The sequence below is a fragment of the Wasmannia auropunctata genome, unplaced genomic scaffold, assembly GCF_000956235.1.
Source record: "Wasmannia auropunctata unplaced genomic scaffold, wasmannia.A_1.0 LD335047.1, whole genome shotgun sequence".
Classification (NCBI taxonomy): Eukaryota; Metazoa; Arthropoda; class Insecta; order Hymenoptera; family Formicidae; genus Wasmannia; species Wasmannia auropunctata.
This window is the reverse complement of record NW_012027843.1, coordinates 1-24,224: the sequence shown is the minus strand read 5'-3', so window position 1 is coordinate 24,224 and position 24,224 is coordinate 1. Positions and strand designations below refer to the sequence as shown.

The 24,224-nt window shown below is 31.8% G+C and overlaps 2 protein-coding genes across 5 annotated transcripts; both read left to right on the top strand.

Moving 5' to 3' along the window:
• Positions 1-1,950: 1,950 nt before the first annotated feature.
• Positions 1,951-18,575, top strand: LOC105457752 (cytosolic endo-beta-N-acetylglucosaminidase). Of its 4 annotated transcripts, none has more exons than XM_011702590.1 (9): positions 1,951-2,112; positions 2,862-3,243; positions 3,319-3,765; positions 3,866-4,040; positions 4,143-4,361; positions 4,494-4,870; positions 4,987-5,172; positions 5,246-5,352; positions 17,955-18,137. In XM_011702590.1, exons 2-9 carry the CDS (start codon positions 2,993-2,995, stop codon positions 18,035-18,037), a joined length of 1,845 nt encoding a protein of 614 aa, XP_011700892.1. In that variant the 5' UTR covers positions 1,951-2,112; positions 2,862-2,992; the 3' UTR covers positions 18,038-18,137. The 4 variants fall into 4 exon arrangements, with proteins under 4 accessions (XP_011700892.1, XP_011700890.1, XP_011700891.1 ...); XM_011702588.1 differs by lacking the exon at positions 1,951-2,112 and adding an exon at positions 2,134-2,214; XM_011702589.1 differs by lacking the exon at positions 1,951-2,112 and adding an exon at positions 2,237-2,778.
• LOC105457754 lies at positions 18,575-21,591 on the top strand. The gene is made up of 5 exons (XM_011702592.1): positions 18,575-18,879; positions 19,160-19,446; positions 19,741-20,046; positions 20,587-20,709; positions 21,055-21,591. Exons 1-5 carry the CDS (start codon positions 18,600-18,602, stop codon positions 21,295-21,297), a joined length of 1,239 nt encoding a protein of 412 aa, XP_011700894.1. The 5' UTR covers positions 18,575-18,599; the 3' UTR covers positions 21,298-21,591.
• Positions 21,592-24,224: the final 2,633 nt, after the last annotated feature.

Sequence of the window (24,224 nt, the reverse complement as noted above, 5' to 3'; positions counted from 1 at the left end):
ATCTTTAATAAAAACCATCTCGCTCGTACATTTGCAACACTTTCCATCGCCCTTATCAACTGTACGTTTAAAAGTTTATTGACAGAATTTATGAAATTGTGTATGGTATCCTTCTCATGTACGGAAATCTGTAAATCTTTTAGAAAATTTTTCGTAAGGCGAAAGTGGCACATCATCGCGGGACCATATTAATGAATATAAGTAGATCATCCATTAATGCTTTCGTTCATACTTGAATAACGATCTCGTACGTCTTCCAGTTATCTTACATGGAATTGTATCAATATCGTGTTCCTGCGATTATACACAATGTCTTCACAAAAAAAAATGTATTCCAAATAAAGAAAGATCTCATGACACAAATGTGTGGATATTTATATTTTACCATCTTTATATATAATATATATTCCTGTATCTTCTTCATATATTTTGTCTCATAATATTATATATTATTAGATGTTTTAAATACATCCCAGAAAGCACAGAGTAGAGTGTAAAAAAAACTGCAGTTATGTCACCAATTCTGAGTTCATTTTCAGATGTAAAAAGAATTCTTTTTCTAAAAAGGATTCTTTTTGCATTTGAAAATGAACTCAGAATTGATGACATAAAACTGAATATACTAATGAATTCTTTTGAACTCTGTGTGCTATCTGGAATGTATGTAAAAAAGATTACCGTGATATAAGAAAGCCTTTTTAAAATATTTTAGAACTCTAAAATATTAAAATCACGCACATAACGTATTTTATTTAGAACGTTGAAATATTTCGAGACGAGCAACAAATGGTTGGTACGCGGTTTTTACTTATTTGCCTATACTGACATGAGTAATTTGTTCAGATTCGTGGAAGTGCTCCTCAATCGAAGAAGCGCATATATGAGATAAAAAATTGTTATATATGTTTATTTTATTATTTTTATAACAAAAAATAAGTAAAAAAAGTGCAAATTAAAACCCAGCAAACACCAATTAACAGTAACATAACATATATATTAAGCTGGTGTTTGCGGAAAAGAAAAAAAGATCAATTTTTGAAGTCGAAAGTGGTGGAGGACCTTACAAATTGATCTGTTTTTATTGATCATAACAATTCAAGTATGTATATTCTATAATGAGCATATTTCGTTCTTTAACTTTTCATTTCTCAAATTCATTTCAAAGTATTCTGAAAAACGTGGATATAGCGAATGTTACCCATTGGAAATATTCGTGGATATGGCTTCGTAGTTCATTGTTGAAGCGCTAGTAGTGAACAGGTTTTATTTAAAACACGTCCATTCTCAGAGGTTCTGCACAATCAAAGAAATATGGAATAAAAAACAGAACAGAAATTAAGAATAACAAATAAGGAATAAGGATATATTAATATATATTGTAGAAATTAAGAATTTTAACCTATCAGAAACGGTGTACTATATATATAGAATATACAGTTTTTGATAGATTGAATTCCTATAATTCTCCGTTCCCTGTTCCTTGTTCCTATATGAGACTTTTTTCTCCATGGTATAAAATCCATGATATAAGTCATATAAGAATATATAATGTATCATTGGTCATAATAATGACAGAATGATATAACATTTAATCTTAAGGAACAATCAATCATATTTTTGCTCCAAAACAGAAGTGTTGCTTCTTACAATTTAGGACACATTGTTTATTATTGGCTCAAAGAGTATAGTCAATATATGTTAAATGATTGCGCATCCTCGGGTATAATATATTTTAAAATAATAAATTTTATATGTATAGATTAATTGTGTTAATTGATATTTGTTGTAAATATTTAACATAGATTAATATTCCGATTAATATATAAAATAATTCCAATAAAAAAATGACAGTCTGTTAAGATTTTTCTTTCAATCTGAATTGATAATAAAAGTATTATACTTTAATCTGAAATATTTATATTTACAAATAGTCTTATCGATTACTGGATAATTGAAACTGTATTTACACAAATCGTGCTACTGCTACAAGAATTATTCAAGTTGCGTTCGGAAATTATCTCTCGAATGTCACTGTTTCATTTTTCTTGTTCACTGAATATTGAACATTTGAATAAGGATAAAGTGACATACGGAGGCACTCGGGGTAGTCAGGTGACGTTTCCGAACTGTTCCGAACACAGCCTCGGAGCTACTTTGGTGGCTACTGGCTTGCGTGGCTTGGTGTATGATGAGATGTTTTGGTGTATCTTATAGGTTAAGTTATATTATTTTTTTTTCAATTTTTTGTTAGACTTCTCTTATATATTTTAAATATCTAACAATAATCTATATAAGATCCTCAACAAGTTATTGATATCATGACCCTGAATACTGGATCAAAAATCCATATTATAAAAGCATTAAATAATAAAAGCATGACAATCTACCAGAAACATTTTGCAAAATGTTTGCTATAAACTTTTTCAGTAGAAAGTCAGCAGAAATATAACAGAATCTGTTAATAGAATACGATTGACTGCAGAAATCGAACAGAATTTTATATGACATTTTATATAATGACATATTTCATTTAAATAATTATGAAGTGACAGATTCTGTTTGGTTTACTGGCTATTTATCAAATTAGGTCGTTTAGCCAATGCAAAACACAAGCCTAATATATAGCAAAATATTTTAGCAGTTAAAAACTGCTGCAATATGTTGCTCGAATTTACTGTTAAATTGTTAGCATACAGCTAACGTTTCTCGTTTACTGGGTCAACACATATTTCTACTTGCCTGTCATTCATCTTTCATGATAACTGCCGGCAGATAATGGTATCGAAAGATTAGATAATTGACCCAGTGTATTTCACCACAGAGTAGTATTGCTATCAAAACCATGAACTATTTTTTTCTAGAATAAATTATCACGCCATGTGTACTTTCCGGTGATAGCTACAGGAAGGATCGTTACGTCAGTTTACTATATCAGAAAACTGAAATGCAACCATGGAATTAATACAGCAATAGCACATCAGAAACCACTGAGATGGCAGGCAACGTTGAGACAAGGGAATTACTGCCTTTCAATACACTGGCAGAATTATACAGCACCCTGGACAGTGGATTAGTAGAATTGCCATTAGATATATCACAGGTATACATCACAGAATCAGTGGATTATGTGTACCGTGGTTCGGATATTGTCGCGCAGAAGGTCCCACTGGAAAGGGTGGACAGAGCCGAACAGCCCAGAACACTAGTCTGTCACGATATGAAAGGTGGTTATCTCGAAGACAGGTAATTTTACAAAATATCTAAACTAAAGTGAACACATGCGTGAATTGTAATAATGCCTTTGTTTTGTCTCCACAGATTCATACAGGGTTCTACCTCTCACGATTCCTATGTATTTTATCACTGGAGTATCGTCGATACATTTGTTTACTTTAGTCACCACTTTGTGACTATCCCACCTTACGGCTGGATCACCGCGGCTCATCAACACGGCGTGAAGGTTTTGGGTACGGTGATCACGGAAGGAAGTAACGACACCTGGGACACGATTCTTGCGTCGCAAAAGGATGTGAGAAAGTTTGCGGACGCTCTAGTATTGATTGCAAAAAGCTACCAATTTGAGGGGTGGCTTTTGAACATTGAGAATAAAATTAGGGAAGAGGATATGGATAATTTGATTTACTTCGTTAAGTACCTGACAGAAAGTATTCACAACGAGATTGAAGATTCGGAAATTATCTGGTACGACAGTGTGACCAATAAGGGTGAATTAAATTGGCAGAACGAACTCAATGATAAAAACAAGTAATATTCTTTAATTTATTTAATTATACGTCTTTCTCTGTTTCTTTGTTCCTATTTCAATTATATCAACACGATTTAATAACAATTATTTCCGTTTCAGAGAATTTTTCTTGTACTGTGATGGTATATTCTTAAATTATACTTGGACGGAATCACGACTGAGCAGCAGTCATTTATTTGCAAAGGAATTAGGTCGCGATATTAAGGATATTTACGTTGGATTAGACGTTTGGGGGAGAGGGTGTCCAGGCGGAGGCGGCTTTAACTCAACATATGTAAATACTATCACTTCTATTATATGTTACAAATGTAACATTATCTTTTTCATTGCGGTAAACCAAGTTCTCAGATAATAAAAGCACATTTTATTTTTTAAGGCACTAAATTTGATACGGGAACAAGGACTTTCAGTTGCTATTTTCGCTCCTGGATGGACACACGAGTACTTCGGTTCAAGCACTTTTTCAATTCTAGAAAATTTATTCTGGGCTCAATTGTTTCCTTATTTATATGTGCACGTACCTATTTTCGAGAATGACATTTTCAAAACTTCCTTCTGTCGAGGTGCTGGTATCTGCTATTATTATAATGGCGAGGTAAATATAAACAATAAATAAGATAATTTATTTAATTAATAAAACTTATTAAAATTTTTTACTAAAATCTCTTTATGGTAGTTAAAATTAATATACGCATGCATATGCATTTATAAGTCTGTTTGCGTTTAGGAACATTTTGAACCATACACAATAAACGGTGAAAGCACGCCCGAAAAGAGAGCATTTTACAATTTACGAAGGCAGCAACTGCAGTTAGCGATACCTGTGCCACATTTACAATTTACGCGATCGACACAGCGAATATTTACCGAAGATATTGAGGAGAATGAAAATAATGATAGTGACGATGCTAACAAGAAAGAAACTCGAATAGAACGTATCTACGAAAATGAAAGGAGCATTATACGAGTATGTGGTAAAATCGTTAAGATTGAAGACAAATTACCTGCTGTCGATGTCAATACTTTCGAGTTTTGCGATCAATTCTCCTATAACGGCGGTGGATGTTTGAAGCTAATCACTAGAGATCATAGATTATACCACAGGTGAGAATATGTCCATTGAAGAATAATATAATTTGTAAAAAAATATAGGTAGTGTTAAAATATAATTATTATTCAATGACTAATTATATAACATTATAATATATATATTGTTACAGATTATTCTTGGTTCACATCGATTTGAAGCAAGATATCCAGGCGACCGTTGTTTATGCAGAACCCGAGGTCACTGCCTGGTCGAACAAGTTTAACAAAAGTCCCATTTTAATCTTGGGTAACAACGGTAATTTAAAATCGATCCTACCTTACGACTCCGCCAGAATAAACGCCAAATGGAGAAAATGGTAAGCTTAAAACGAATCACGACGATTGACGATTGATTATCGATTTTACAATTGACTGTGCTTTTTTCTACAGCATTTATCTGACGAACTTAAGAACCGTGGATGAGATCGGCGTGTCTTTCCTGACGGAGTACGATTGTTACCTGGGCGAGATCGTTTTGGAGCAGAGGAATCGTTTCGGTAAGTACGAAAGTTTCGCGACCGACATTTACAGCCGCATTAAGATTCTGCGCGAGAGCGAGACAGTTTGCGCATAACAAACTGATTACGTCATGATAAAAGCATATCACGCAGTCCTTGATTGCGTATAGAACCGCTCCTTAGCGATTACACCTTATAGACATACCCTTCCTCCTCCTACTCGTTTCTCTCCCGATTGAGAACCGCTTGGGTGAAAGGCACGTATAAACTGTCCCAGGATAGACCAATCGTTCGATTTTATAGGCACCCGCCGACCACTCGGTATTCTAACCGAGGGATCAGGTGCAAAGTTACACTGCGACGGAAACATTCCTCGATAATGTCGTTAAAGAAAAAACGAAATTGCTCGCCCGTGGCAGGCTCGATTAGCATTTATCGGTGGTATTTCAATGGCGAAGCCAACGTCTTTGACATCTTAAGTAATTCGTTGTCCGTGTCCCATTAAATGGGGACTTCTATTACAAGGATATCGGCATTCTTTGATAGCGAAGTGCATAGCGTTATAGTGGCACAGCGGATGCAAATTCCGTTACAACGCGGACTTAAAGACGCGACCGATTTGCCACACCGGATATTACAAATCGTAGACACTTTTGCGCGTTCACACATTGAAAATGAATAGCATTTGTGTCCAAAGGTGGTTATGCGACCACGCGTTATTTGTTATTCACACGTCGATGTATTATATTGTAATCAATGTGCCACCTACTGCCGAGAAGATGAGACGTACATACATTTAATTGCATTGAGATTCTCCGCTGCCAAGTCGCCGACGCTTTCTAACTTTGCTCAATCAACGATGTGTATGCGCACACAATTTGCTTGCGAATTTCTTAAATCTATCGTGGCATTTTGAATGGAGATTTTCTCTTGCTTAAAAAATTAAAAAAGAAAGATATTGTCTGCATATATACAATGCGACGCGTATATTTTGTATATTTTGCGTTTTTTAATTGCGTTAGAATTCTCTTTTACACGCGATTTACTATTTTCGTGCCACGGTAATTTAGTTTTCTCTGTAAAATATTTTTGCATACAATGTGTATTTTTATATTTTTAAAAATATTTCTAAAATATATTTTAAATACATTAAAAATGTTTATATTTTTTAAATATATAATTTTAATATTTCTATATTTAAATATATTTTTTTATTCTAAAATACATACATTTTAAAATATACACTCGTATATTTTAAAATATGTGTGCGTGTATTTTGTTCTCGGTATGTTGAATATCTTGTCGCTTTTTCCTCTCTTTCTCTTGCTCTCTTTGTTCATAGGCGCAAAGTACGCACGCACGTGTACGCCATCGAGAAAGGGAGAAAAGTGTTTGCTTATCACGCACCGTTTCAAATGTTTGGAGAACTATGCGGAAAACTACCGTAAAAAAAGAAATATTATATCGAGATTTGAAACTTGAAAGAGTAATATATTTGGTTTTCTTCATAATTTCACTTATTTTTTATGCCATAAAATTATATTTACCTTCTAATTATTATTTTTGTGGGAGTTTACGTGTTAGACAAAAGAAAAAGATATCTCTTAGACAGAGAAAGATTGTTAAAGAGAGAAATATACATACATATATACTTGACACATTAACAATTTATGTTGTATAATAATTCATAATTTATTTATTTTATTTTTTATAGAGGAAAATTATCTCACGCTACGCAAATTCAACAATTAATAATTTAAGGTTTAAAAACGAAAATACTAAAAAAGAACTTTTTGACGAATAATTTTAAGATTAACAGCGTTATCTTGGAGTTATCTAATATCTACTAAAAGAAACAGGAAGAAGAGGTGCGTGTGAAGAAACGTCTGTAATTTTCTTTCGGTGCGGTGAGGTCTATTTCTAACGTGAACTGAGAGTCTCTTCCTGGATCAATAATTTATAAATGAATTATTTACAAGAGGTGAAGTGACCGTAACGTTTCCACCAATTATTCGGCACGTATCGTTCGCCGTTTCAATGGAAAAAAAAAAAGATATTATTCATGGTATATTGCGTTGCGCGCACGTTATTTCTACCGGTACCGGCTTTAATCGCTGATACTTCTTCCTCGGGGTCTCGCTTAATGGCGCATTCTTAAACGCTCCAGGCTATTTAACGAATTGCGTAAAGAAAATTTATTCATGCCTTTTAATTTATCACTCACAGTCACACTGACAAATCCGTCGTTTCCAGGTAGATGTACTGTTAATTTAACAATTTTTTTCATTTAAAAACCATTATGATTAGTCGAGATGTTGAGAATCCCTATACATATAAATATAAATATATTCCATTATATCTATTTTTTTTAATTTAAAAATTATTTATTAAATTATAAGGAAGAAATTGCCCATCATCAACACATCATATTTACCTTAAAAAAATATATATAAGTTTTCTCTTAGAATTATATATTTCTTCTATCTTCAATTCTATACGTGCATACACCATCTACCTTCTGAATTATATTTGTTTATACAAGTTTTAAAGCATTCGGCTGATAATAATTTATCTTTTATTATTCGTATATGAGATTGCTGTTAAAACTGAACGATTCGTTGCAGCATGGATAGATCGTGATTTTCTCAAACGACTCAACTGTTTTCTCATACAGTGCTCATGAAAAAGGTCAAATTATTTCATTCTTTAGGAATGCTCGGTTGCAAACAATCCCTCGCTGCCGCGTCTAATGATTATTATTACTTTTTTAGATTTCTCTATGGCTTTTTTTAGAATTTTTTTACTAAATTATATGAAGTTAATTTGCAAAAGGGAAATGAGAAATCAAATGGATGGACAAAATTATATTAGCTTTCGCGTATTATCGCGAAGATTACGAGGCATTTGTTTCTAAGAAAGGCACTATTACAATTTTTTGTACTTATTTTGCATTATTATCCCGGAGGCGGAGAAAACTATTATATCTTGTGTCTACTTTATATCGTATGTGCTTATACTCATATTTAAAAAATACAAAAAAATTTAAGCATCTAAATAGAAAAATACAAATGAGAATAAATTAAGAGAATAAATTAAGTGAATGTGTTATACAATATATAATAATATTATCTATAATATTAATAATATTATTAATTGTACCTAAAATGTATATTAAATTACCAGATATAGACATATAAAATAGCAGAACTGAAAAACACAGAGTAAAGGTAACAGACGCGGACGATTAACTCTAATTTATTTAAAAATTACGTGATAATTTTATGGCTGACTACGGATAATTTTGTATTTGGGAAATTGAGAGAAGCGAGGCCTATTTTAGAGAGGAGATAGTGATTCACGGTCAGTTACCGATAAAACGAGCTTACATTGTAGAGCAAATGGGCTTCCACGAGTACATGCAGGATGACCGCAGCTCGTCGTGACAAAATTGAATTGTCGATCAGCTTAAGCTGAATGTCGGAAACTTTCTCCCGTGGCATGTACGTGGCTCCTCGCATGCGCATATTGTATGTAAAATGTGCAAGTAGGCAAGGTGCGCGCGAGAAATTGATTTTACAGTGATATTTGTCGTACTTTCTATAAGGAGCTCATACCGAGTGTCCTTTATTAAACGCACTCGAATAAAAAATATCGCAGCGGTGTTCACCGGATTTTTGCATCGCGTTGTAACCGCGTTTCTGTCTAATTAAGACAGAAAGGCGTCCAAGAGGAAAGAAAAAATTTCTCACGGAGCACTATCAGTCAGATAATCGACCGATTGCGAATAATCTGTTTTGACAACTTGTGAGAAAAATTCTCTTGATCAATATAGTAACGTCTCTTTCCCCTATTTCCCACGTAATTACGCAGGGAATTGTTGTTCGGGAAAGAAGAAGATTAAGTCTTAACCGTTTTATACTCACTGTTACTTTCTATAATATATGATTACCGTGAAAATGACGCACTTATTATAGTGATAGTAAAAGCAAGCGTGATTTATGTATCAATATTATTAAAATGAGTTATGGTAATCTCGCCGACAGAGATAATTCGATCCAAATGATTTTGACCCCGATTTCGTTCATTTTTATCCATACAATTAAATAATTCTTAATTAATCTTGCAACTTTTTAATTTTTAATTTTTCTTTTGTTTAAGTTATTCTAGTCAGATTATTTTTTTTTTTATTTTATACTTTAATTAATCGATATTTTTGGAGAGAATCTACGTGTATATTTCTATGCACAAAATGATATACGACGCGATAAAAAAAAGTTATTTGATGCTTAATATAGAAAAAAAAGAAAATTGGTTATGGTTTAATAACATTAATTTGAGGAAAAGAATAATTATTTATTTTGCAGTTTTTATCATACGCGATGCAATCTTGATTTTATAAAAATATCGCAATATTCACGCTCTAATTTTAAAAAGTTTAAGTTCAACTGAGGATTTATTACTCTTTTTTTTTAGTTGAGAAAAATTATTTTCTAAACTGCGTTAATACGTCGCTTTTGCTATTAGTCCCGTAAAAGAAATTGTCGATGTAGCGGCGCGGAACTTTCGCTACATTGATTGCGTTTGCAATTTTACGTATGCGTCTAGAAGCGCCTTCTCAGACAAATGGATCGTTCCGAAGACAATTTGCGGAGAAAGACCCAGACAGCGGCAACGGCAATTCCAGGGCTCGGCTTCTTTTCTTTCGCGTTTCTCCGATGGATGCCGTTTTAGAAAGGCGGCGGAGAAACCTCTAGAAGCGCGTACCGAGAATTCATCTCAGTGGCGTACCGTGTTATCGAGTTTACACGCTTATTTTAACGTATATCGAATGCCAGTGAGAAGAAGATTGTACATAACCAATAGAAAGTCAATTTGGTCTTTTAAGAATATTGTAGCATATCGATATTTATTAAGATTTGAACTATTTGAACTACCGTAATTGTTTCTGGCGCGCGCGTATGCATTTTGATATTTTAATATTTAATATTTTAAGTATAATCAAATGTTCTATAGAATATAACATTTGTTAAAAAAGTGAGAAAAGGCAATAAATCGAAAGATTTAACCGCCCTAACGGCGATGAAATGTAATTTTGTGAAAATGAATTGAATAGAGATATTTTGAGTATTTAAAACTGTATTTATATCATTTTATATCTGATTGTGAGGTAAGAATAAATTTTCAATTTTGCGCGTTACATCTTTCATATGAAAATATTTATTGCCGTGAATCTTTTTGGACAGCGTGCAACATAAATGTCAAGGTTTGATTTAAAATACAGAATATTCGTTTTAAATATATACTATTTGCATAATGAAGGCACGTTAATTTTAATTAAATGAAGAAAGATAATATTCTTACTTAAAAAAATAATTAATTCTTCTAAAGTTACACGATTACTTTTTTAAAAAATTATTATTTTTTTTTTAATATTAAACTCTATCTGAATGTCATTTTATAATATTGCAGATATAAAATGTATTTTTAATGGCAATATATTGTACTTTTTATTCAATTCCTTTTCCAAATTACACATCTTGAATAATCAAAATAAATAAATTTAAAAAATATATATATGCATATGTAAAAATTGCATAAGAGGTAGAATTTTTTAAAACTTTAATTAAAGTTTCTTTCAATTAAAGAAATATAATGCTAAAATAGTAATCAACTATTTGTTTAAGACAATATATAAGTAATTCATTCGGTTCTAGTAAAATTTCTCTGTTTGTTATTGTTGCTCATACGAGACTTTCAGAGAAGACAATTGTTGTCGATTAATTAAATGAGAAAACAAGAGCGAAAGAAAGGCTATGATATCACGTTCATTTTTATAAAAATATAACAGCATCGGGATAATCGCGCAAATTATCGTTACATCGATGAACCGTCATTAGAAAATCAGAAGTGACCACTGCATTGGCACGGATAGCGATTTCATTAGCAGGTGGTGCAAGTGCCATCATTGAAATTCCAAGCTGATATAATTTGAATTCCATTTTACTCTGACGTAAGCGTATTCCTCGCTTAATTTCGTACGCGAGAGATCTTGCTTGTGACATACTGTTGTAAGAAGAAATAATTACGCAGCAGCAAACGTAACGCGAAAAGAATCGTAATGTGTTTCAAAAAATAATTCACAAATTCAATTGAACATCCGGACAATGCAATTGTTCGGTCATGTTATTCTCTACAAAGGGATGTGAAAATCTTTCTTCTGATGTAATGTAATTTCTATTAGGCTTTCTCTTTTTCTATTTAACAATTTAAACTTGCTTTATATTATGTAAACCAAACTCTCATGAAAGATATTTGAATTCTAAATACAATAATCTATTTATTGTAATTTTTTTCAAAAAGTACATTAATTGGTAGAATGCAATTTATATTTTCAGAGACGTTTTATTTATGAGAATAAAGTTTAAAAAATTAAATAAATAAAAACAAAATAAATGTTAAACTTATGTTTGCTTTAAAGTTCCTGATTTTGAGATTCACATATTTCGATAGATTCGGGATTCTTGTTTTCCGTTTTCTTCTCTTTCTTTTCTAGCTTTTTTTGTAAGAAGAACAGTGAAAAGTGAGAGATTCCATGCACGTTATCGTAAATCTTTCGTACGTTAACGGTTTCGTACGGCACTGTATACGGCAAGCTCTCGCTATATGTAGTACGTACTTGTGTAGAGGTAATGGCCGGGCATGATGTGCAATGCGTGCTGCACGTAGACAGGAGCAGACGTTTCAACGACGTATATACCAGTAAAGGAGGATACCGTAAAGAGGCGCGCACGATTAACTTTTCAGTGTGCCGGACCGCATCCGAGTACGTGGCGTTGCTCGCTCCGCGCGCGGCTTGGCTTGTATTCGCCGTGCGCATTGCGGATTGCTTGCACACTTGTATTAGCCAAGTACACCGGCATTTAGCTCTCCGGTAGTTGTATATTATAATACTTTACCGAACGATCCGAAAATATTTGTTAAAATTGCTGCATTACAATTTTTATCCCGAACCAGGAAGTAGCGGTCTCGGTTATAGACGGAAATAATTAGGAGGAAAGTTTCGCGTTGTATTACAGTGGGAATGCTGTATTACGCTGTGAAGACAGATATTCGCCTATTGCCTATTTTTCTTTCGAAAATATTAAAATAACTTTTCTCGAAAAAGTCTCGTGATTTATTATGAAAACAGATCGTTTCAAGAAAGTTTTAAACGCTGCGCGTGTTTTTTGGAACGCGGCACTCACTTACTTTTAGCTCCGTTGTCGTTGCGTGCAAAAATATTTCGCAGCAACACACGAAAGTATGCGCGCCAAGCGCCTCGAGGCGAGAAGATATGCTCTAGAAGGCTGCGGGAGACTCTGCCGTGTATGCTCGGCGCATAAAGAAAACTAATTAGCTAGGTTCTAGAAGGAAAGAAGAAGAAAGAAAACGGATGCCGGCTATTTCTCGTGTAATAATCGCGGATAATGCAAAGAAAAACGTAGATCTTTCCCAAAACATTTATCTGCAAATTATCCCATTTCTTTTCCAATGTTGATCTCTATCTTAATTACTTATCCCATTTCTTTTCCAATGTTGATCTTTATGATAAATTATATTGAGAATTATGTGAGTCCTATAGAGTTACTTTGAAAATATTGAAGCGTTTCCTTGTTTTTCAAATTGAGCTGAATTTCTTCAATACCTATTCCTTCGTAAGAAAGAGAAAAAGAATTTAATAATGAAAAAAAATTAAAAGTTGGAAGTGGATAGAAAACACAGTGAAGAAGAAGATATGAAAGATCAAAAATTAGAAATTAAATATAATGATGTTCTCACGCTTGGTTGAACAATATTAACAATATTTGATGTACTCAGAGATTATTCGCATTCGTTAAAAAGAGATCCTTCATACGAGATACGCTTTTGCTTCGTACTTATATTTTAAAATACTTTGATTTCTATTCTATTCTAAAGCGCTTGCTTCATTTCTATTCATACAATTCATTATTTTTTATACTTATCATATAGCTACATGAAAGGTGTAGAAGCGCTTTCTTACATTTAATTTAAATTTAATGGAAAAAAACGGATACTTTTTGACTAACCTCGCTGCATCTGGCAAATTACAACGTGTGTATAATGGCAGAAATAACTGCACTTTAATATACGTTTCCGGGTTGAGAGATCATACTCAGACACTTAGTTAATGAGTGCAGTCAACCCTCCTCCTATTTTTTATCACCTCTGCGTTCCCAGCATTTCTTTATTCTTAGCGCTCTTAATTATATTAATAGCGTACACTTAGCGTCTCCTCTCGTGCTGTTTCTCCGTTACTTTACTTTGCTGTATGATCACGCACAGTAGAATGAAAATGTTATCCCGTGCGTGTGCACAGTGACATTTTCAGTCTATGCACGTGCTGTTAGAATAAAAGGGGACTGACGGAAAGTGTTGAGAAGAGGGAAATTGACTTCGATAAACAATTCTGACCTTTTCTTTTTAATTTTTCTTTTTTTTGAAAAATCGTAACCTTTAACCGAAACGCCAAAATCTGACCTCGCAGAATCTTTGTAGCTCACAAATTAATAATTGAAACGATTTATAAAAAACGAGTTAAGTGCATTGTACGAATTGCTTCTCTGAAAATATGGGATATCTTGCGCAACGATACCATGCGAGAAGAAAGCGAGATAACGTACAAAAATAAATAAAAATGTAGAATATAGATGTAATTTTTCATATATCTTTGTTTTTGAAAATCTACTTTGGATTAAAAAATTATAATTTTAGTTGAATCTTTTATAAAATTTCAATTACCCTCAACGAGGGTCATACATCGTAAAAATTTTTCTGCAGCTATCAATATGTATACAAAAATATACCTATTTATAAAAAGATAGTAAAGATATTTTATATAATTTTTTAGCAACATTGAATATTTTAAATTATTTTAATAAATGGAACTTTATACTCTTTACTTATATGTTAAAAATCGCTAAGATAAGTTTAACGATATTTTATATTCAAACTTCTTTAAATTTAAGAAAATATTAAGATATAAATCTTTCCGTTTTTTTAAATCAGTCTCAAAAATAAAAAACAAGTTTCATTCTGCGTCTTTAATTTATTTCTGCATATATTTTCTTTTCGGCTACACTATCAATAGCGGAGGATTGTTTTGCATAAGAAAAAGAACCGGTTTTGCTAAACAATTTCAATGCTTCAAAAAAAAATCGCACAGGAATGCCATTAATTCCTGTTCTAAACCTGAATACGTTACAATCGCGTAACATGCGTATACGAACGTATATTAATGCATTTTCCACCGACGAAGATATGCGGGGTGATCGATCTCTTGCGATCAATTTCGCAAATTCCAGCGCGCCGCTGTGCGGCGGGGCGCGGCGCGGAAAGGAACGGGGCGAAGGTGGGAAAAGCAGGCGAGTGAGAGCGAGAGAAGGAAGCTGTGAGTCGGAGAAACAGGGGGGAGAGAGAGAAAGAAAGGGAGATACGTAGAGGCGAGCAGATAGGAGCAGCGTATACCTGCAATATCTACCTGTATACTTCTCGACGCATGAGTCGACTCCAGTTGCTGATCGAACGCTCGACAGATCAGTCTCGGATTCGCGACTTTGCAATCGTCATTAAACGCGCGAGATCAGGTGAATCGCTCGTGTCGAATATCACACGAGATATTTCAATATTATCGATCGGTGTGATGCGTGGATCATGTGAGTCGAAGGAACCGACAGTGATAACACGCTGGTATGTTAATTCGCGGCCGTTCCCGTGGATCATGGACCTTTAACTGAGAAAGTACGGAATGTATAACGAGAATTCTTGTGCACGTGTGTGTTCAACTGTACGTGTTTCCTAATGTTATAATCATACAATTGTATAAGATAATTACACAATTGTACGAATTACAATTCGCGATTTACGATGAATGGCAATTGTTTGAGAAAAGGAGGAGAAGGCGTTTCAGAGTAAGAATTGAGATCAGTAGAATATCGGTGAGTTTAAGTGCCACGCGAAATCTTTCTCGTTATATTACAGCTTGCATTCCTGTACATTTCTTTTGCATTTCTTTATCATGTGTGAGCAATTAAATGTACGATAGTTAACTTAACGAATCACAAAAAATTGTTTATGCATATACTGTACATAAAAAAACGAATAAAAACATAATAATAAAAAACATATAATGTAAAAAACGAATAAAAACATTTAAAGGAAGCGTGCAGTTGTATATTACAGATGCATTGGCGCATCTATAATATAAATAATAAGAAGTAAGACTATCAATCAATTTTGTTTATCACTCTGCACATAAAAATGCGCATATTGTAGTAAGATCATCGAAAGTATAATTTATAAGATTTTATATTACGCATCATAGCTGATCATGTTTTAAATTAGAATATATTAAAAACATATACACACAGAATATTTCGGCAAAATATTCACTTAATGATCTCATAAATTTTTATACGTAAAATAAGAACAATTAACATATTTTAAAGAAATATATTTAAAAAAAAATGAAAACTTTTAAATTTGGAGAATGATTCCATCAAGAGACCTACTGTTTTCGAAGTATCCAGCTATAATTTTAAATGGGACATTGCGCGTAAATAGAACTCGGCGAGATATATTACGTTCGAATTGCTGTTTTATAAATCACTGTTTGAATTGCAAAAAGGAGTAAACGCGCTTTCTGACCTCATAGAAAGCGGAAAGCAGAGCTGAAATGCATTGCGAGGTGTAAAGATTCCGCGGAGTAGGTACTGGCCAGAGCGCTCCGGTGAATGTAATAATGATCTCCGTCAAGCCCTCGAAATGCTTCGAGAAATGCCTCGCAGCCGTAAGAACGGTCCGTTACGTATGTTTATTCACGAGTATGAGAAGTAGAAGACTCGGGGCTAGAACGTTCACTATATATATTTTAGATAATTAGCGTTTGCAATTAATTCCTCAATTTATCATATATCAATATTTTGAGTTTCTCAAAATAAATATATCAATATATATATATATATATATATTTATAATACACAGTCTGAAATTATTTAAATATATATATGAAATAAATTTTGGAAAATTTGTACACATACATAAAATCTATTCGCTGAGAAATTCGCAAAATGGCACAATGTAACATCTCAACATAAAATGTAATTGTACCAATTATATACTTGCTGAATTGATGATCCTGATATTTTCCGAGAATTCTGTATTCGTTATTATTAAAATCCTATAGAAATACAATACATATTTTACTATCTAAATTTAATGATTCTGTCAATTAGAGAAATATGTAATGCAATAAGCAGACATCTTTCTCTAATTTAAAATTTAAAGTCCTTATCGGGATTATATTCATATGATGAATTTAAAGGATGTAATTAATCCGAAAGTTATAATAATCTACAAATGAATCTGACCATGACGATCATAAAATTGGAAATTTCTGATTTAACGCAACGATTTGTACGATACTTGTAATATAATTTCTGCGAGATCGCAAATTATCCTAATCGTTTCATACGCGACCGATGCCTTTCCCCACATGTATGTATACGAGTGAATCTCACATAAATTTCGAGTAACATGTCATTTTTCTCATATGTCACTTATCATCGTGCCGAATAAAAAGATGTTCGAGATAGAATAATTGGTCCAAGTAATTTTATAATATGGTGAATAAGTGTCATAGTATTTCTAATAAATTAGCTTTTTTATGTACATTCATAAAAATAAAATATAGTAAAATTATACCAATATGAATTAATGTACGAATTTCATTAATTTATATGTTCACGGGAAAAAAACGATTCTTCTGGAAGATTTAAAAATTTTGCTGGATACAGATCTGAAAATAATTTGTTGGATCATCAAAATAATTTTATTGAAAACTAAAAAATGATGATCCATTGCTATTGATGTCTTGATATTCTAGCAACCAATTTGAAATTTTAACAAAATTACGACATAATTTCCAGATCTATATTTAAACAAAATTTAATGGTAACCTAATTTTTGATCGCCATTGATGATATCGCTTACATCTTTTTTTTCAAAAAAATTAAAATTAATTAAAACAGAATAAATTAGTTAAAATGAATGACATAAATAATAATTGACCTGTTTATTCGCGGACATTCGCGCTTGTATCAACCTACATTTTATTCGCTATAAATTAATTAAATTCGCATATAATTGAAATTGAGAGAATAGTGCTTACACACACAATTTCATAGAGCATGTGACCGATTACTCTCATATAAATATTAAAAATATTAAAATTTGTTGTATAGTTTGAAAGCTTATTAGATACATTCTCATATCGCTAATTATTGAATATTTCATATGTATGTATTTTTTATCACGTATGCACGCAGACGCATACAGGATGTCACATTTTAAAAGTCACACCTAAGTAATTCCGAAAAAAATAAATTTGAAAAAATTTAGCAGAAGTTTTACAGTTTTAGGTATAGCAATATAAAAAAAAAACATTTAAAGTGGTTAAATTCAATAAAGCAAACCACGTTATAGCTATATAGGTATATCATAAAATGATATAACATATTTCTTTGTGATATTATATTTGTCTTGTTTGTTTTATGAATGTTATAGAATTTTTGTTTTATTTCCAGATAATTACGATCCTGAGTACGTTGCCAGTCGCACCAGTGATTACCACGTTCAACAATTTACTTCTAGTTCAACGCAGTTGTAATATTAACTTAACAATTATCGATCTATATAACAGATACAATAATATAAAATTGATATAAAACACAATTTAAATAATATAAAATATTTTACTATTGATTTTACACGATTTTAAAAAATATTTAAGGAGATAGATTTATTAACGTTAATTTACTTGATATCTACGATAATTGAATTTTTATTTTATCTGTATATAAAATAAATTGCGCCATACATACTAAGAAATATAAAAATTAAATAAATTTGAGAGAATATAAACATAATATGATTAACGTGATTCTACAAATAATTCTTAATTGAATTAAACGCCATATAAAAAAAATTTATGTAAGCAGTATGCTTGAAATAACTTAAATTTAAAATTTTGCAAATTGGCTGAAAAACGACTGTCGTCGTAATTAAGATCTTATCAAATTTTTTAATCTCCAGTTTGAGTTTTAAATATTGTGAGTAGATAGCATCACTCAATGATTACCGGCAGAAAATTGTCTTGAGCAAGAGTAATAATTCGAAGGATATTGTTATAAAAGTCAGTGATATATGATTGATTCGCTCGGGAAAAAATCATGGAAGACGCAGCGACAATCGCGCTTGATTCCACGGTGAGAAGTCAAAATTCGAGTCACTCGAAGGAATCGAAGGACTCGGTGAATTCTGAACTGAAACCGGAGAGCTATCTGGAATCAAAACACTCGAAAGATATTCTTATCCCGGAAAAGCAACAGCTGCAGCAACAGCATCACCTATCAAGGCGCGCAGAGAATCAGGAGGATCTGCGAACGGCTTCCGAAACCAAGGATGACTCTAATCTACTCATGTTCACGTCCTGCGGGCAATTACTACTTGGTGAGTCGCGATTTTCATTAATTATCACGCTGATATTATGAATATTACTTCTTGACGGAGTGTATAATTGAGTGTTTTCACGCAACAAACTGTATTATATATATTAAATTATATATTATTAGATATATTTTATTTAATTTATAATAATATTATTATATTGCATTTTATTATGTAATATTATGTATATGTTATATATTTTTTATTAATATATAAAATATTAAAATTAATCTTTCCCAAGAGTGAAGAAGATAATAAGTGATTCATGCAATTTTGCACTCAGGTATTGTCTTAGTCGTCTTTGGTATCCTGGTGCTCGTCCACGGTGCATCCTTGGGTGGATCTGGTGCAGGACTCTGGGCAGGTGCAGCTGCCCTAGTGGCTGGTGCATTAGGAGTGGTTGCAACATTAGCGACCTCGTCCAGTAAAACAAATTCTGCCTTTTCGTCTGCTCATCTTGCGGCCAGTTTGATCGCTCTCGCCCTCTCAAACATGGCCACTATAACGGCATTAACGGCGGTCGTGAGGGATTCACAGAGAGCACCGGATGTGTCATTTCTCAGTCTTTCGGTACATTCTTTACATTTTCTTAATTTAATTCTAATATTCAAATATAACAATTTGAAAAACAACATACTAATTAATTTTTTTAATTATAAATTAATTCTTATTATTCTGGATATTAAACTATTAAATAAAAGTATTAAGATGTGGTATTTTAAAACATGAATAAATGACATAAACTTTAGAAGATATTCCAATTTTTTAAATATAGAGAATCTCGTATTTGCTTTCTATTATTACATTAAACTAACTGCTTTTGCAATCATAAATATTATTAAAAATCCAAATTTTACATTTTAGGGCGATAATAGCGATATGATGGAAGTAGATAACGGCTTGGCGGGTTTGTTAGCGAGCATTGGCCTGTTGGTGGCTAGCGTGGCAGAGCTATTAGTATCCGGTTATAGCTGCCTGACCTTGACACCGAAGTTATGCGGCTGCCTGCGAGCGAACACTACCGACGAGATGATGATCGACGGTCACCTGAAGACGCGCAATATGGTTCACCAGTGGGTCGTCACGCAAAATCATATGCCGGCGAAAAGCCAACAGCCACCTGTCTACGTGGTACACCCGATGCCAGTGCCAATACACCCGATGATTCAGGTAAAACGCTTTCGGTCTCTTTTTTCACGGCTCCCTCAATAGCTGTAATTATTCTTTGTCAGCGTAATTACCTATAAAAGCGCGATGTCTGTTCGCGCTTACGTATTTGCTTACTTCTTTCTCTTTTTATCATTCCATTCTTTATCTCGCTCTTTTTTCTTATGCTCCTTTCATCTATAAATTTTTTCTTGCCATCCTTCACTTACTTTCTCTCTGTTTTTTCTCAAGGTACTTCTCTTTTACTCTATGGTACCATTTATTGTATTTCAACATTCTTATTTCTTACATCCTTATCTTATATTTCCTCTTCTTTGCATTTCTCTTTTCCTCGATTCCTCACAAAATTCTCCATCACATTGAATTTTTAAAAGACGTAGATAACTTTTAGAAGATGCATGCGTATTTGTTTTTAAATCTTTCAAAAAAAAAAGTATATAATTCAGTACATCGTATAGATATATTCAAGTATATTGATTAAAACAGTTTGTGCAATGACTGGAATTACATTGGAATGTAAAAAATACTTTGTGTTCATTACAGCCACCATACGGCATGCCATCGACACCCGGATTTGTACCTGCTAGATCTATTCCGATGCCATATGGTGCTATGCCTATGTTATCCCACATGTCTCCATACGCTGGACGACCACCATCTCAAATGGTAAACTTTTGCATATGCATACAATCAAAACGGTTATAACATTTTGATATATTAATAACTAAAATCATATATAATTCAATAAAGAACATAAAAAATATATCCTGATAATTGAACAGTATGATTTAATAAAAAGTAAAATTTTAAATTATGTTGCCTTATTATATTTCGACAAATAATAAAACATAAAATGATAACTAAAATAAGACGGTTTAATAAAAGATGTTATAAACTTTCAGATTCTTAGATACTTTATATTTTAATTCGCTTGCAAATTAGATTGCTTGTTAATTTACTTAATCGTCTTAAATAATTGCTTATTTATAATTAACAAGTATTTGATTTTAGTTCCGATCAAAGCACAAACGTCAGCCGTTCGCAGATCAGGAGGAAGCAAAAAGGCATAATGAAGTTAAAAACGAATCTCCAAAGATGATCAGCGAAGATCAAGTCGATCTGGCGCAAACTTACACGGGATTGGACAAGAGAATTTCTGAGGAATTTATCTCGATCGCGATGGATCCAGATAAAAAATCGAAGATATCTAGCTGTCCTGGCAGCGAAATTGGAGGGGCTGCAAAATCTTTTTGATAACTTTTAGTGTTGCAGTAACTGAAGAATTTGATACAAAAATGAAGCATTTGCTCACGATTTATGCCTATTTTAGATACAATTTTATATCGAAGATTATGGATTTAAATCAGTCTTATATACGTCATTGAGTACCTCAATCTCAAGTATATTAAGTTTTTATCTGTTAAATATAAAATTATTAAAATCCCATAAAAATTACTGCACTTGTTCCCAAGCATTTGTAAAACGAAATGTAAAAAGCGGAGAAATATCAAATACTTAATTAACAAATAAAATTAATATAATATTTAATTCTTATTGCAAATCTTTGCGATTGCGATAATCTGAATCCTATTTATATAAAATTATAAATCTTTATATTCGTCATTTCTTTCGTTTACGTTACATAATTTATTTATTGTTAGTGTTTTTGAAGAATAAGAAAGATAAATAACTTGTGCAATATAAATAATACAAAGTAACGAATATAAAGATTTGTAACAACATATTATAGTTATATAAACCTTTAAAAAAAAAAGATAAAAAAACGACGCGGAAAAAACTATGCGGAATATTGTTGTCTTTCTCAGAAAAGACAAGCTTGAATTTATGTAATTTTATCTAATGTGTCGACTCAGTCTTCTTATTCTGTCACGTTTATATTTGTTATACAAAATGAAACTGTTATATTTACTTTTTATTAGGAATTAATATTAAATTAATAATTAATTTTTAATAATAAAAATATTTATTTCTGTCTATAAAAATCTTTGTTTCCTTCAGATGATGAAAAACGAAGATTGAGTTATACTGCATTAATTTTGTTAAGCATATAATTAGAGATAATATAATTATAATACTTCAAGTGTCTATTTATGTTATCTATTACAATTTATTGAGATACTAAATGTTATTGATTTAAACAGTTATTGTATTGTACAGTCATGATTTCTTCACTATTGATATTTTTATTGTTAATTGAACCATAATTTTTGTATATGCATATGTAATATATTTTGTTATGTAATATAACGTTATACCTAATACGAAATAAATTTTTATCTACATTTACATGAACTTCTCATTTTTTTTATATGAAATTAATTTACCAATTCTGAGTGTATGACGGGCTTCTCAAGAACTGTATAAGAATTCTAATGTATATGAGAAATAATTGTGAGCTGATAGCAGCTGTTATATATTATAGTTTCGACATGTTTATATTGAAATTTTCAAGTGATCCCCAGAACATACATAGAGTATTATACTGTAATTGTCTACTTAATTATTATTACTTTACGTATTATTTGATTATTATTATTCATCATAATATGACTGTTTACGTATATAAATATAATAATAATAGATACAAAATTCGTATACAAATATGCATAAAATTATATGCATTTTCAAAATCTACTAAAAAGTGTATTTGTATGTTACTTAATCATTAAGCAAATATGTCTGAAATTAGCAAAGTACTCTGGAAATGGGAGAAGAAAAATATATGTGCAGATAAAATCGTCGCTCAATGATCCGATGCGCAACAGCAGATCGAGTTATATGTATCTGCCACGTAGCTACGTTGAGTACGCTGTAATACCTATATAAATTTATATTAAAACATGCTTCAATCAACATTGTAAAAAATAATTTTTACGTGCATCAAACTTTTAATACGTCTTTCAATCAGATATTTACTAATTATTCATTTTCTTAAAAAAAGCTTTACAATTAAGAATAAATTTTTATACAATTTTAGAGAAAAAGAGAGAGAAATAATAATTCTCTTTCTTTAATTATTTGTAACTTATTGAGATAAAAAGTGATTCAAATGAGCTATTAATAATTTTATACAAATAAAAAAAATAATACCCTAAGTAGTTGCTCCGCCGGAGCCCGATGCTTCTCTTAAGCCTCCGTCTCCTCTTTTCGAATCGTCAAGCCTCTTCCTCCACTTTCTCAGAGATTGTCACAACTCTTTCGGATTGCACTAATATCACAAAATGCACAACAGCGAAGTTATAATAGTATGTTGCTTGGATTATATGTATTTTTTTAAGATTACATACATTTATATTTTATTTTTTATGTAATATATTTTGATATCAAAATGTACAATAAAAAGTTTCAATATACATAAAAAGTCTAACTACAGATATCAAGTATTCTTGACAAGTTTTCCAATTATATATTTTTAATTTAAGATTTTATATAAAATTTAATTGGGCTAAAACAAATTAGCCCGTAAAGGCCCTCCACCACCCCCGTTAATTTAATTAACGGTCCTCTTTTGTCCAAAGTAACTAGAAGCTGTCAATATAATGACAAATAACACTGGCTTGCTACCTAGGTGATATGTATTTTTTTACGTTTATACAATTTATATATTATTTTATAATGTATTTTGATATGAAAATATACAATAAAAATGTATTATAAAAAGTTTTAATACAAAGTACATAACTATAACTACGGAAATCGAGAATATTTGAAAAGTTTTTAATATATTATGAATTTGAGATTTTAGACAAAAATGTAATTAGGCTAAAACGAATTAGCCCGTAGAGGCCCTCCACCACCCCCGCCAATTTCAGCGGTCTTCTTTTTCCCAGGTTGCAAACTGCACATAAATAACACTAGCTTGCTACCTAGGTGATATATATATTCTTACATTTATATGAATTTATACATTTTCTAAATTTTCTATGGAGTGACTTTTCACTCTTTTGGAGTGAGATTCATTCTAGAAAACTTAGAGAGTACATATATTATTTTATAATGTATTTTGATATCAAAATGTACAATGAAAATGCACGAAAAGTTTCAATATACAAAGTACATAACTATAACTACAAAAATCAAGAATATTTATAAAGTTTCTCATGTATTTTTAATTTGAGATTTTGGACAAAAATTTAATTGGACTAAAACGAATTAGCCCG

Bases quoted from the DNA above. Each gene is read 5' to 3' on its own strand.
- LOC105457752 (XM_011702591.1), top strand. From the start codon at position 2,993: ATGGCAGGCAACGTTGAGACAAGGGAATTACTGCCTTTCAATACACTG. The intron at 3,766-3,865 runs GTAATATTCTTT...TTTCCGTTTCAG, and splicing joins GAACTCAATGATAAAAACAA to AGAATTTTTCTTGTACTGTG. The intron at 5,173-5,245 runs GTAAGCTTAAAA...TTTTTTCTACAG, and splicing joins AACGCCAAATGGAGAAAATG to CATTTATCTGACGAACTTAA.
- LOC105457754 (XM_011702592.1), top strand. From the start codon at position 18,600: ATGGAAGACGCAGCGACAATCGCGCTTGATTCCACGGTGAGAAGTCAA. The intron at 18,880-19,159 runs GTGAGTCGCGAT...TTTTGCACTCAG, and splicing joins CTGCGGGCAATTACTACTTG to GTATTGTCTTAGTCGTCTTT. The intron at 19,447-19,740 runs GTACATTCTTTA...TTTACATTTTAG, and splicing joins TGTCATTTCTCAGTCTTTCG to GGCGATAATAGCGATATGAT.